The sequence below is a fragment of the Triticum urartu genome, chromosome 6A (genome assembly GCF_056163025.1).
Source record: "Triticum urartu cultivar PI428250 chromosome 6A, HENAU_Tu73, whole genome shotgun sequence".
NCBI classification, from domain to species: Eukaryota; Viridiplantae; Streptophyta; class Magnoliopsida; order Poales; family Poaceae; genus Triticum; species Triticum urartu.
The window spans coordinates 52,904,695-52,918,808 of NC_141878.1; the positions used below are offsets into that span (position 1 = coordinate 52,904,695).

The following is a 14,114-nucleotide window of genomic DNA, read 5'->3' on the forward strand; positions in this document are numbered from 1 at the left end:
TATTGTTCATGCTATAATTGTATTAACCGGAGACTGTAATACATGTGTGAATACGTAGACCACAATATGTCCCTAGTAAGCCTCTAGTTGACTAGCTCGTTGATCAATAGATGGTTACGGTTTCCTGACCATGGACATTGGATGCCGTTGATAATGGGATCACATCATTAGGAGAATGATGTGATGGACAAGACCCAATCCTAAGCATAGCACAAGATCGTGTAGTTCGTCCGCTAAAGCTTTTCTAATGTCAAGTATCATTTCCTTAGACCATGAGATTGTGCAACTCCCGGATAGCGTAGGAATGCTTTGGGTGTGCCAAACGTCACAACGTAACTGGGTGGCTATAAAGGCACACTACGGGTATCTCCAGAAGTGTCTGTTGAGTTGGCACGAATCGAGACTGGAATTTGTCACTCCGTGTGACGGAGAGGTATCTCTGGGCCCACTTGGTAGGACATCATCATAATGTGCTCAATGTGACCAAAGAGTTGATCACAGGATGATGTGTTACGGAACGAGTAAAAGTGACTTGCCGTTAACGAGATTGAACGAGGTATTGGGATACCGACGATCGAATCTCGGGCAAGTAACGTACCGATTGACAAAGGGAATTGTATACAGGATTGATTGAATCCCCGACATCGTGGTTAATCCGATGAGATCATCGTGGAACATGTGGGAGCCAACATGGGTATCCAGATCCCGCTATTGGTTATTGGCCAAAGAGCTGTCTCGGTCATGTCTGCATGATTCCCGAACCCGTAGGGTCTACACACTTAAGGTTCGGTGACGCTAGAGTTGTTATGGGAATTAGTGTGCAGTTACCGTATGTTGTTCGGGGTCCCGGATGAGATCCCTGACGTCACGAGGAGTTCCGGAATGGTCCGGAGGTAAATATTTATATATGGGAAGTCCTATTTTGGCCACCGGAAAATGTTCGGGATTTTTCGGTATTGTACCAGGAAGATTCTAGAAGATTCTAGAGTGGGGCCCACCTGCATGGGGGGACCCACGTGAACGTTGGTAGTGGGGGCAAGGCCCCACACCCCTGGTCAAGGCGCACCAAGATCCCCCTTAGAAGGAATAAGATCATATCCCGAAGGGATAAGTTCAAGATCCCTAAGAAAGGGGGATAACAATCGGTGGGGAAGGGAAATGATGGGATTTCTTTCCCCCACCTTTGCCAACGCCCCAATGGACTTGGAGGGCAAGAAACCAGCCCCCTCCACCCCTATATATAGTGGGGAGGCGCATGGGAGCCTCACCCCTTCCCCTGGCGCAGCTCTCTCCCTCCCCAACACCTCCTCCTCCTCTGTAGTGCTTGGTGAAGCCCTGCCGGAGAACTGCAAGCTCCACCACCACGCTGTCGTGCTGCCGGGGCTCTCCCTCAACTTCTCCTCTCCCCTTGCTGGATCAAGAAGGAGGAGATGTCCCCGGGCTGTACGTGTGTTGAACGCGGAGGCGCCGTTGTTTGGCGCTTAGATCGGAATCAACCGCGATCTGAATCGCTACGAGTACGACTCCTTCATCCGCGTTCTTGTAACGCTTCCGCATCGCGATCTTCAAGGGTATGAAGATGCACTCCCCTCTCTCTCATTGCTAGTCTCTCCATAGATTGATCTTGGTGATGTGTAGAAATTTTTTAATTTCTGCAACGATCCCCAACAATAATCACAACCAAGGTAACAATTGATCCAACGACATAATGATACCAAGCCTCGGTATGAATGGCATATTTTGTACTCCCTCCGTTCCTAAATATTTGTCTTTCTAGAGATTTCAATAAGTGACTACATACGGAGCAAAATGAGTGAATCTACACTCTAAAATATGTCTATATACATCCGTATGTGGTAGTTCATTTGAAATCCCTAAAAAGACAAATATTTTGGAACGGAGGGAGTCATATTTTTAATCTTCAACCGCATTGCATCCATCTTGATCTTGTGATCATCGACGACATCGGCATAATGCAACTCCAATATCATCTTCTCCTCCTCAATTTTTTTATTGTTTCCTTCAAATAATTGTTTTCTTCTTCAACTAAATTTAACCTCTCGATAATAGGGTCAGTTGGAATTTCCGGTTCAACTACCTCCTAGATAAATAAAATCTATGTCAACTTGATGGGCATAATTGTCATAAACAATAAATGTACCAAATAGTTATAAAAGATAATATATATACCACATCTGAATCATAGCTAGCTAGGACGAGGGCCGACGGGGGCGGATACCAAAACCATCGCACTATATAATAACAAGCAATAATAAAAGTAAGAAAATTAGACAAGTATCTATCTAAAGTAAAAAAATTCTTTCAGAAGAAGATAAGAACTATAGGCTCACCACGGTGGTGCCGGCGACGAGATCGGCGCGGGCGATCGACGACGCTGAAGACGGGGACGGGACGTGACGGGCCGATAAACCTAGACAAATCTCGGAGAAAATGGAGTCTGGAGGTCGAGCTTCGAGAGGAGAAAGCTTAACTAGTGTGGCTCAGGCATTTCATCGAACACCTCATGTGCATAGGAGGTGAGCTAGAGCACCACAAAGCTCTCCCCTCGCCGGCCAGAAAAAACATACCAGTGTGAAGTTATCTGCTCGCGGGCGAGGGGTATATATAGCCACGTCATTGCCCCCGGTTCATGGCTGGAACCGAGACTAAAGGCCCCCCTTCTGTCCCGGTTTTAGGCACGAACCGGGACTAATGGATGTGGGCCAGGAGCGAGGCCCATTGGTCTCGGTTTGTACCTAGAACCGGGATAAATGGGTCCACATGAACCGGGACAAATGCCTCCTGAGGCCCGGCTGGGCCCCTGGGCGCACGAACCGGAACGTATGCCCCCATGGGTCCCGGTTCTTGACTGAACCGGGACTAATGGGCTGGCCAGCCTCGAACCAAAGCCCTATTTTTCTACTAGTGAAATTTACATGCAAATGGATTATAGTTAATAGTATGTGCAAATTACTCCTATAAAGGATGCTAGCAGTACATGCCTTACTGGGCTCCTCGTGGGCTAGAGTGCCCTCCTGGTCCTCCGTTTCCGGCTAGCTTGGTCCGTGGGAGCCTTTTGGGGAGGATGTGAACCGTCCGATCTACACTGACGGCTCATGCCTAGGCGACCCGGTTGAAGGGTCCACGACGGGTGGACCGTTGGGGTGCTCCCGGGTCCATTGTCCTTTGGCGGTGGCGGTCGCACCCGTGAGGTACGCCCTAAGCATTGTTCCGCATGCGAGAGTGCCCTCGTAGCTATCTGTTTCCGCTGCCGTGCCGTGAGGGCCTCTGCTACTTGTGATAGTGTTGGGATTCCCCGAAGAGAAAGAGTGATGTAATATATTAGCAGATAGTATTTCCCTTACTTAAGAATCAAGATTTATCAAACCAAGAGAAAACACCACACAGACAAATTAAATAGTCACTGCACACACACAAACAAATTCTTGCACCCGAACAAGGTAAGGGAGCGTAACTCCCCTTATTCTTGCCCCTTGCAAGTATTAAATCTGGTAGTGATAGATATAATAAATAAAAGTAAAAATAAAAATAAAAAACAATGAGGAGTTATAAGTGTTCTTTTATATAGAAGTGAATGGACCAGGGGCCATAGCGTTCACTAGAGGCATCTCTCTCATAAATAGCATCTGTGTGTAACAATATGATCATGCATGACATGATTAATATATGGGCATTACGTGTGTGACAAGTAGTCTGAGCTTCACCAGCCACCTCCGATCAGGGCCGTCGCCCCGAGATCCAGACCAAGCGTGGTCGCTCACCGACAACTCCCAGCCGCCCCGCCTTCCTCCTGCCGGTGGTCCCCACCAACACCACGCCCCACCGCCGCGGGATCCAGCAGCCGCACCGTCGTGGATAGGATCGAACGCCGCCCTCACGATCCAGGGCGCCCCGCACCACCCGTAAACCTGCGGGAGAAGGAGAATGCCTCTGCCGCCGCCGTCACACGCATGGGCTTTGCCCGGCGACGCAAGGGAGGGAAGTGAGAGGAAGGACCTGGCGGCATGGGTTGGGGACCTCTCGTATCACTGGGGGGGGGGGGGGGGGGGGGGGACGTGAGAGTCGGGAGTCGGGCCTTAGTTTCTTCCAGCATGGGATGAGGATGGTGAATTTATAGCAGCTTCAACATGGTACCTGCCTCATATTAGGGATGTGTATTCAGCGGAGATTGTTGCTATTCCGAACTTACTGCTGTTGGCGGCAAATGTTGGATGCAGTCTACTAGTGTTTATTGAGTCTGGTTTGCATTTGAAGCAGTTGTTCAAGATGAAGGATACCTGGGGCTTGACCGCTTGAGCTTCCGATTATTATGGAATCCAAACACTTGGCGTCCGAATTTGCTAGTACATCGTTTGGTCACTGCTTTAGAGAGGCTAATGAAATAGAACTTTTTGCGAAAAAGATCAGATCTATTATGGAGATTCAATCATAGGATAGTAAGATTAGATGGTATAATTTCTACCTGTACTCTTGCAAAAAGTAAAACTTGGACCTGTACTACATATACATACAGTAAAACAAATATGATAAACATTGACCGAATTAGTACATGGACCAAACAGGCCCAGCATCCCTCGCCGGCCGCAAAGGGCAAGAAAATGACATGCGGTGCGTTCCCCTAGTAGGAAAGCAAAAGGAACAGAGACTGCGGCACAAAAAAAAAACAGAGACTGCGGCATATGCCACGCGCGGAAATAATCGCCGCTCAGACATCCCACGCCACTCCAACAGCGGCGGCTCACAGGTCACAGCCACAGCAAAGGGGGAAAGAAAAGCACGGAGAGTGCCAGCATAGTCCCAGATCCCGAGACACCAATCCCCAACCTACTCTCTCAAACCCTAGAATTTCCCCGTCGTGGCGGCCGCCGGCCGATTGCCCCACCCCACCCTGGCTAGATAGCTCTCCATTCCCCGACCTCCTCACCCCGTACCCCAGCCGCGCGAGTCCCCCGGTTCGGAAGGAGGCAGCCAGTGGCGACCGGTCGGCGAATAATTTCGCCGAGATCTTCCGTCTCGCCGGCCGCCGGCCATGGACCAGCGAGAATCCCCGGGGTCTGAACGTGCTGGCGAGCGCGATGAGATCCTGGGCGATCTCATCAGCAGGCTTCCCGACGACCTGCTCTGCACCATCATATCTCTTCTCCCCACCAAGGACGGAGGACGCACGCCGGCCGTCTCCCCCCGATGGCGTAATCTCTGGGTCTCCGCGCCTCTCAACCTGGTGATTCACTCCCCTGTCAACCCCCACTCCCCCTCCTTCGTCAATCCCTCCGCCGTGTCCATGATACTCTCCAAACACCTTGGCCCCACCCGCCGATTCTTCTTCCGCGGCGGCAACTTAGGCCCCCAGGCGGAGAGCTGGTTCCAGTCCCCAGCCCTGGCTAACCTGGAGGAGCTCGACATTAAGCTCCTGCCTGCAGGACCCGAGGAGATATTCTCGCTGCCACCATCCGCTCTCTCCTCCCCGGCCCTCCTGGTTGTCAAGGTCGCCTATTGTTCTATCCCCGACGAGATCTCCATGGACTTCCCACTCCTCAAGCACATCTCCTTGCTTGACGTTTCCATCTCGGGGGACGTGTTCCACGGCTTGCTCTCTGCATGCCGCTCCTTGGAGAGCTTTTATATCTCCAATGTTCATGCTGTGGGTTGCCTTCGTCTCAGTTCGCCGACTCTTAGGAGCATCGGCTTCAGCAAAGAATATTGTGGGAACTCAGAAATCATCATTAAGGATGCTCCTCTCCTTATGAGGTTCATTTTATCTTATACTTATAATTGTGTGGCTGTTCGGGTAGTTAGGGCGCCAAAACTCAAGATATTGGGCCCTTTATTTATCGCCTTCTCCAGGATACTTGTCTCCCAGTACGTAGCAGCTGCAGCATCCTTGACCTTGCATTTGGCACTCCTGCATGGAGATAATTATTTTTCATGGTCATTCTTTGTTTTCTTCAGGGAATAAGCCCAGAAAGCTCGGCAAACTCCATGCGCACTGTGAAGGTTTTGTCTCTCAGGTGTTCTGGACAGGAATCGGATGTGGTTCTTAACGTCCTCAGGTGGTTTCCCTGTCTGGAAAAACTCTACATCGTTGTAAGTTCCCGCCTTTGCTTGCTTTGAATGTATGATTTGATTGACATCTTCTGTTTACTAATTGGAGCCACACCCCATGTTGATTCTTTAAAAGTTATCTAAAAATAACTTTTAGATCTGAATTGTGTGGGTGTGTATGCATTCCTCACTTATATTTACTAATGCATACCAGAGGAGTTTAGGAAAAAAAATACTGATCGTGTGCATACACAAGCATGACCTACCGAACTCGAATCTCTTCTTTATTTTTTTCTATTAATAATGGCGCGTGGTCTAAATAAAGGTGTGGTTAAAAACATACTAGCTATTATTAAATTTACACCTAGTAATAACCACAAGCAAAAAATAACTAACTCGGTGCAACCATCCATTAAATTTAAAGTTACTAATCCACTGGGTTCAGATATTGTATGGATTGTGTGGTACAGACTGTAGATGTAGACATATAAAGAATATACATTTAACAATGTAGGTCATGTACAAATTAAATTAAGAACATAAAATATGGAGGAAATAGTAACCGAGAAAGTGCCACATGCCCATGTGTAGACAAGAATGCCATGTTGGATTGCACATGCTGAACGGATGGTCCCTACTTTGACCTCCTCAGAATGCATCGTTAACATGCAGTTCTTGATTGCGATAGCTCGTCGTGGATCTAATGATCAAAATATGTATGTTTAGTTATACAACGATAATGCTTCATTTGAGAATCCATCAAATGCAGCATGACTGTATCAATGAAAGTGGGAGATGTCAATCTCAGTGTGAATTATTTCAATGATATTTAGTTGTGACAGAAAAATGATACAAAAAGTTCAAAAATTAAGAAAGATATATGTACTTCTTAATCTGATTCACTGTATGCTGAATATCCAGATGAAATTATCAATCGATTAAATATTAAAAGTACAAAATACAAGGGGTTCTCTCCTAAGTACCACGTTTAATCCACATCATCAGAATTATTTCGACCATTAGATGAGTCCATGTCAAGTACAGATGTGGAAATTAAGGACCACTCCATTTTCTTAACCAAAGAGCTCTCTTTAAATGACAAAAAAAAACAGGCAGCTCAAAAGTGCTTGCGCCACATGGAAATGTGACCATATATACTGGCGAGAACGTGCACAAACCGAAAGCACCAAACACAGAACATAGAAAATGTAAAGCATTCGCTTGAAGTATGGTATCCATGCAGAAAAAAACTATGTATGTTGTATTCGGCTTCTTGATTTGGTGTTAAATTAAATTAAATATGGTATAGATAAAATTACATGACTCAAGTGACAATCAAAATTCCCGCGTTAAACCAAAAGCCCAATTGAAGTCACTCGAAGCTAACATTTATAAATGCAAACCAAACCTGTAAAAATTGTACTGACCACATAATTTCCGAAGAGACGTACAAGATGCCCATCTGAAAAACTTATAGAACCCAAAGATCACTAAACGTGTTGTTGGCTAAAATACCAAATGCGGGCTACGTAATGATGCTCCATGGCAATAGGACCGCAAAAGAAGGTAAGCTTGAAACGACGGGTGGTGAGGACCACTAGCCCCATAAAGTGTATTCCAGCAGCCACAACATTTGCTGCCGAGTTCAAATAATTCTTTATGCCGGATACTAATTATTAGCTGGACTACAAATAATATACATGTTTCACCAGATTTAAACACGCTACATGTGATGTCATAAGATAACGAGGATGAACTCCCCTCTATAACTCTAACTGCAAGTTAATGCTAGAAAGAGCGGAGTCTGGTAAGTTTATATGAGGTCGGTAACATTTACTTTAGAATCCGCAACAAAGCTACAACTTTTATTCATAAAATTCAAAAAAGTGTAAAAAGAATGACCATTAGAAATTTATTCACTAATTTTTTTTATCTAGGTGTATAAATATGTGTTTCTTTCTGTACATCACAATCAGTTTGGAAGCAAAAGTTTCTTTGAGTGCAACCTATTGGAAAAACTACCATGGCCCTTGAGTTCACATTCCTTTCTTGGTGTACTCAGACAAACTTTTGTGTCACTCTCTATGGTTTCTAATCCATTAGATATAAGGTATATATTTTCTGGCATGTATTAAAATTAACTGTTCATTAATATGACAAAATAGGTCGTCATTGCCAGTGTACTCATGTGTTACATGAGTTAAAGAAAATATTTAATAACAATGCAGCCACATTTCAAAATAGATGTCAACCTAGAAAACTTGCGGTTGAACTTACCTAACTTTTAATATTGACATGTATACCGGATATTGTCTTTGGAGGCCGAGCTCCATGGAGCTCGGTTTTGGAAAATTTGAATTTTGTTGAATTTCATATTTTCTACATTTCAAAAAATTCTGCAAAAAAACACACATATATATGAAGGCCTAACACACACGTGTGTAAATTTTCAGGGCAAAATAAGTTGAAATGAGGGCTGTGCAAAAAAGACAAATCTGAGGCTTTTTAACACATGACACTATTCATCCTCCCGGACCAGGAATTTGTCTTTTTTGTACAGGTCACATTTCAACGTTTTTCATTCTGAAATTTTACACACATAGGAATAACATACTTGTTTACTTGCACAATTTTTTTCAGATTTTTTTGAAACTGAAAAGTTTGAATTTTGATTTGTTTTCAAAAAAAGGCCTTCATGGCTCCCGGGAGCCAAACGTCCGTTCTCCATTTATACATTATATTATATTATATAAATGTATTGAAATAAAACATTTTAATTACATTGTTTTGACAAACATTGTTTTGTTTCTATTCTTCTTTGAAAAAAAAGTTGTAGAAAAACAATTGGGGGGGGGGGGGGGGGGGTATACAACACGTAATCAGAAATCAGAACAAACAAGAATTTCATGTATGGTAGAAATACAGAGTATAAATGGAAAAAAAGACGTGCAGAAATTAGAAAGTATATACTTAACTAGCACAAACAAATATGTTTTGATATTCTATTCCAAACGTCATATAAACATCATCTGGTCATTGGTACAGGTGACTCACAATTTGGACGCTGTCTGATAATAATGACCCAACATCACAACAAAACAATAAGCTCACTCTCACAGCTGAAATTTAATTTGTGTTAAGTGAACATCATGTACACGACACATAATGTGTCAATAATTAATTTACCGCATATCTTTCGTTCATGCCGCAACACACGGAAATTATGGCTGATCTAAACATGTTCGCCCAGACCATACAAATAAATGTTATATGTGGTTCTTCCTAAAAAAATGTTATATGGTTCAACGGATCGATACATGATTTGACCCGTTATTACTAATATCATAGACAATTCTCATGCTATGTTATGCTCTATAGAAGATGTGTCAGGAATGTACATAACTCACCATGACCCTAAAAATGGCTGAGTGCGGAAAGAAGCCCCAGATGCTAGAACCAAAGGCTTGAGGGTGTCATGATAATTGATTTTTTATTTTCTGTTTCATTTCTAAAAGATGGATCTATTTATGTGTGCAAACGAGAATCTCGTTGCAAACCTACATTTTGCAATGAAGATAGGAAACAGATAGTCTAGATTGCTCGGTACAGCCATCCACAAAATGATAGGGTGGCGTAGAGGATCTGCACTAGTGAGCACACGACAATTGATCTAAAGAGTGTGCAGATTTTGTGTTTGTTTCATAAATGTCATCAACTCAACGCCTAACTATATATAAATAGTTTGTGACAAAATGGAATCAATATCGAGAATTTTTTGTTACAAATGCTTAATTAGTCCTTCTTAATTGGTTACCAACATAATCATACAGAAAATGAAGGTTCAATTTGCACCTTTAGGAACAAACAAGAGGGGAATTACATGTATTTCTGGAAGATCGAAGTAAATAAGAGGGAAACAGATACAACACATAATCAGAACAAACAAAAATTTCATGTATTGTAGAAATACAGAGTATAAATGGAAAAAAGACATGCACAAATTAGAAAGTATATACTTAACTAGCAGAAACAAATATGTTTTGATATTCTATTCCAAACGTCATATAAACATCATCTGGTCATTGGTACAGGTGATTCACAATTTGGACGCTGTCCGAAAATAATGACCCAACATCACAACAAAACAATAAGCTCAGTCTCACAGCTGAAAATTTAATTTGTGTTAATTGAACATCATGTACACGACACATAATGCCTCAATAATTAATTTACCGCATATCTTTCGTTCATGCCGCAACACACGGAAATTATAGCTGATGTAAACATGTTCACCCAGACCATACAAATAAATGTTATATGGTTCTTCCTAAAAAAATGTTATATGGTTCAACGGATCGATACATGATTTGGCCCGTTATTAGTAATATCATTGACAATTCTCATGCTATGTTATGCTCTATAGAAGATGTGGCAGGAATGTACATAACTCACCATGACCCTAAAAATGGCTGAGTGAGGAAAGAAGCCCCAGATGCTAGAACCAAAGGCTTGAGGGTGTCATGATAATTGATTTTTATTTTCTGTTTCATTTCTAAAAGATGGATCTAATTATGTGTGCAAACCAGAATCTCGTTCCAAGCCTACATTTTGCAAGGAAGATTGGAAACAGACAGTCTAGATTGCTCAGTACAGCCATCCACTAGTAGAAAAAGATGTCGGTACTAATGCCTCTCCCTTTAGTCCCGGTTCTATCCAGAACCGGGACTAAAGGGCGCGGCCCGGGACTAAAGGAAATTTTATGATTTTTTTTTGAATTTTTTTTATTTTCAAATTTCTGAATTATTTTAACCTCTAGTCTGTAATCACCACCCCTCATCACTTCTCAATTTATCCTCTAATCACCCCTCATCATTCCAAATCATCTAACTTCCCGAACGGTCACCCATCCTCCCACTCCCCCAGCCTGAGCACGCTTAACTTCCGGGTTCTATTCTCCCACGCTCCAAGTCTGCACTTATTGTTTTCCTGACAATACTAAGATGTCAATCCTATTAACCTTCAGGAATTTTGCTTGAGCATGAAGTGACACATTTCATTGTTTTATTTTGAAACTATTGTTTTAAAAAACAATAATTATTTAGTAACACTAATATTTCTTGAATAATTAGTTTGACCATTGTTTGACCAGATTTGACCAAAATTGAAATAACTGAAATAATTATTTAGTAACACTAATATTCTAGAATAATTAGTTTGACCACAGTTTGCCCACTGTTTAATTTTTTTTTGATTTTTTTCACTCTAGATCTTAAAAGCCCCGTAACTTTTTTCTATTAGGTATTTGAGGATTTTGAAAATGTTTAACGGGGTTCTCCCCATTAAATTCGGATGTAACTTTTCGAGTAGATGATTTTTCATATAAAAAACTTTTTCATCCGAGTTAGTATGCAAAAGTTATGCCCATTTTTACAAATTTCAGAGAGATTTTGCAAATAAAGTCAAAATTCACATTTGCAAATTTTCCCAACAACTAGACCACATATCACATGGGAAACTTATTTTCTTTTATTTTTTTTGACATTTCCATCATTTTCTTTTATTTTTTTAAACTGAAAAAGCGATCCACCGGGGGGAGGGGGGGTAGAGTTTGAAAATGAGATCTTTAGTACCGGTTCGTGGCACGAACCGGGACTAAAGGTCTCATCGCCATTAGTCCCGGTTCGTGCCTCAAACCGGGACTAAAGGTCTAATCTTTAGTCCCGGTTTGAGGCACGAACCGGGACCAATGGTTGTGGGCCAGGAGCGAGGCCCATTGGTTCCGGTTCATCCCACCAACCGGGACCAAAAGGTCCAGATGAACCGGGACCAAAAGGTCCAGATGAACCGGGACCAATGGCCCACGTGGCCCGGCCGCCCCCCTGGGCTCACGAACCGGGACCAATGCCCCCATTGGTCCCGGTTCTGGACTGAACCGGGACTAATGAGCTGACCCGGCCTGGACCAAAGCCCCCTTTTCTACTAGTGATCCACAAAATGATAGGGTGGCGTAGAGGATCTGCATTAGTGAGCACACGACAATTGATCTAAAGGGTGTGCAGATTGTGTGTTTGTATCATAAATGTCATCAACTCGACGCCTAACTATATATAAATAGTTTGTGACAAAATGGAATCAATATCGAGTTTTTTTTGTTACAAATGTTTAATTATTCCTTCTTAATTGGTTACATAATTATACAGAAAATGAAGGTTCAATTTGCACCTTTAGGAATATACCGACGACTAAAACACCGTGTATTTTGCAGAGAAGGGGTGAATAGATATTTTGGGCACAACATATTTGCGAGGGCAACCATACTAGTTGGCTTTAAAAACAATACAATTGTCAATTCTTTATGTGTAACCCGTGTGGATGCATGGGAAGATGACGGGTATTATCTATTCTAGTTAGTAACAGCTTTGACATATGCCTCTTTTTTCTGTTTTGCAGTTTCATGAACACAGAGAAGTGGATAAGAATAACGAGCCTCCTTACAACGGACTACATCCAGTTGAATGCCTTCAGGACCATCTTAAAACTGTGGTGTTTAAGGCATTCGTAGGTCATGACAACCAGGTGAACTTTGCCAGGTTCTTCGTTTTAAATGCAAGAGTGCTAAATAAAATTGAATTTGAAGGATGGTTTATGGACTACAACAGTACATCTCTGAGTTATCTACACAATCTGCTACGTGTGGAAAACAGAGCTTCCCGAGATGTTAAATTTGAATTCAGGCAATATATCCATCCTCAGCGTCGTCTAGAAGAGCACATCCATGATTTGTCAGTGGCTGACCCTTTTCAGAGAGCGATATAAAGGGTTGATGCCTGAAGATTGCACTGTCTCCTCCATAAGTCTGCTCAATTTCTAGTCTAAAAGTTTCTCCGTAATACTGGTAATTTATGAAGTTAACCCTGTTAAAACTGCAAAAGATGTTATTGGATTCAAATAATAGTGCACTGCCGAGCATTCAATGGGGTCGGATGCTGAAAAGTTACTGCCAAAATGTGTAACCGGGAGGGAGCTGGCCATCTGCCCAAGCTCCTGTTACCTGGAAATTTGTAGCTTTGTTCTGCCGAAGCTGCTCTAGGAACACATGCCTGTGTTGGAATCTTAGTTGATTTTCAGTTATATACAGAGATATTGGAAGTTTTAACTGCTGATTTGATTGTTTGCGTGCTTATGAAATTTGTTTGATGGTTAGAAAGGTCAACCTCTAGGTTATGCCCCTACGTTTTTCTATCTAGGAAGGAGGCGTTCCTGTAATTTTCTAGGATTGAAGTTTATGTTTATATAACGATGCTGAACAGCCTGGGGGACTGAATGGTATACGATGTTCATCATGTGTGTCTCGAGTCTTGACTACTGCTCGAACATGCCACATGTTGCCTACTTCGGTAATGTTTGAATTTACTGAAACGATATTGATTACACCCTTGTACAGATTCGCAAGTAATTTTACTGACAATATCGTATTAGGCTGACTGCAGGGGCTTACCCAGGTTCACCTACCCGATTGCACATGACACCGGGTGGAGGATTTTTTTTCCTTCTAATTGTGTGACACCCTATGTTTAGATGGAGAAAATGTATTTTTAACCTATGGGACACTAGGCCATCTTCTTTCTGGGTCCGCTCCTGGGACCAAGGACCTGAAAATAGTGCTGGCTTCTCAGCATGATCCTAGTGTATACTGCTTCTTAACCTGTTTTTTGCTAGCATGTTCGTTTGCTCACGCCATCTGGGACGAAGTCAAGAGCTCCTTCGATATGTTTTTGAGAAAAATCTAATTTCCACTCTTCCCGGCAGTAGTTATTCGATTTTCTCTTGTGTGTCAGGAATAGTGAGGCCACAGTCATGGCTGTCACCGTGTGGCATATTTGGGATGCACGAAATTCTCTTGTGTGTCAGGAATAGTGAGGCCACAGTCATGGCTCCTCAACTATTAGGTACCAATTCTCTCTCGAGTCTATAGCAATTACGGTGGTAGTTCTCTCTCAGATACAACTTGCAAAAGGGGAAAGCAAAATGAAAAAGAAATCCGCCGTGAC

At 42.8% G+C, this 14,114-nt stretch overlaps 1 protein-coding gene across 1 annotated transcript; it reads left to right on the forward strand.

Moving 5' to 3' along the window:
* The first annotated feature begins 4,832 nt into the window (after positions 1-4,832).
* Positions 4,833-13,166, forward strand: LOC147963862 (putative FBD-associated F-box protein At3g50710). Its single transcript, XM_087528050.1, has 3 exons — positions 4,833-5,884; positions 5,971-6,105; positions 12,514-13,166. Exons 1-3 carry the CDS (start codon positions 5,051-5,053, stop codon positions 12,877-12,879), a joined length of 1,335 nt encoding a protein of 444 aa, XP_087384176.1. The 5' UTR covers positions 4,833-5,050; the 3' UTR covers positions 12,880-13,166.
* Positions 13,167-14,114: the final 948 nt, after the last annotated feature.

Coding starts and splice junctions, on each gene's coding strand:
- LOC147963862 (XM_087528050.1), top strand. CDS start 5,051: ATGGACCAGCGAGAATCCCCGGGGTCTGAACGTGCTGGCGAGCGCGAT. Junction 5,885..5,970: donor GGATACTTGTCTCCCAGTAC/GTAGCAGCTGCA, acceptor TGTTTTCTTCAG/GGAATAAGCCCAGAAAGCTC. Junction 6,106..12,513: donor TGGAAAAACTCTACATCGTT/GTAAGTTCCCGC, acceptor TCTGTTTTGCAG/TTTCATGAACACAGAGAAGT.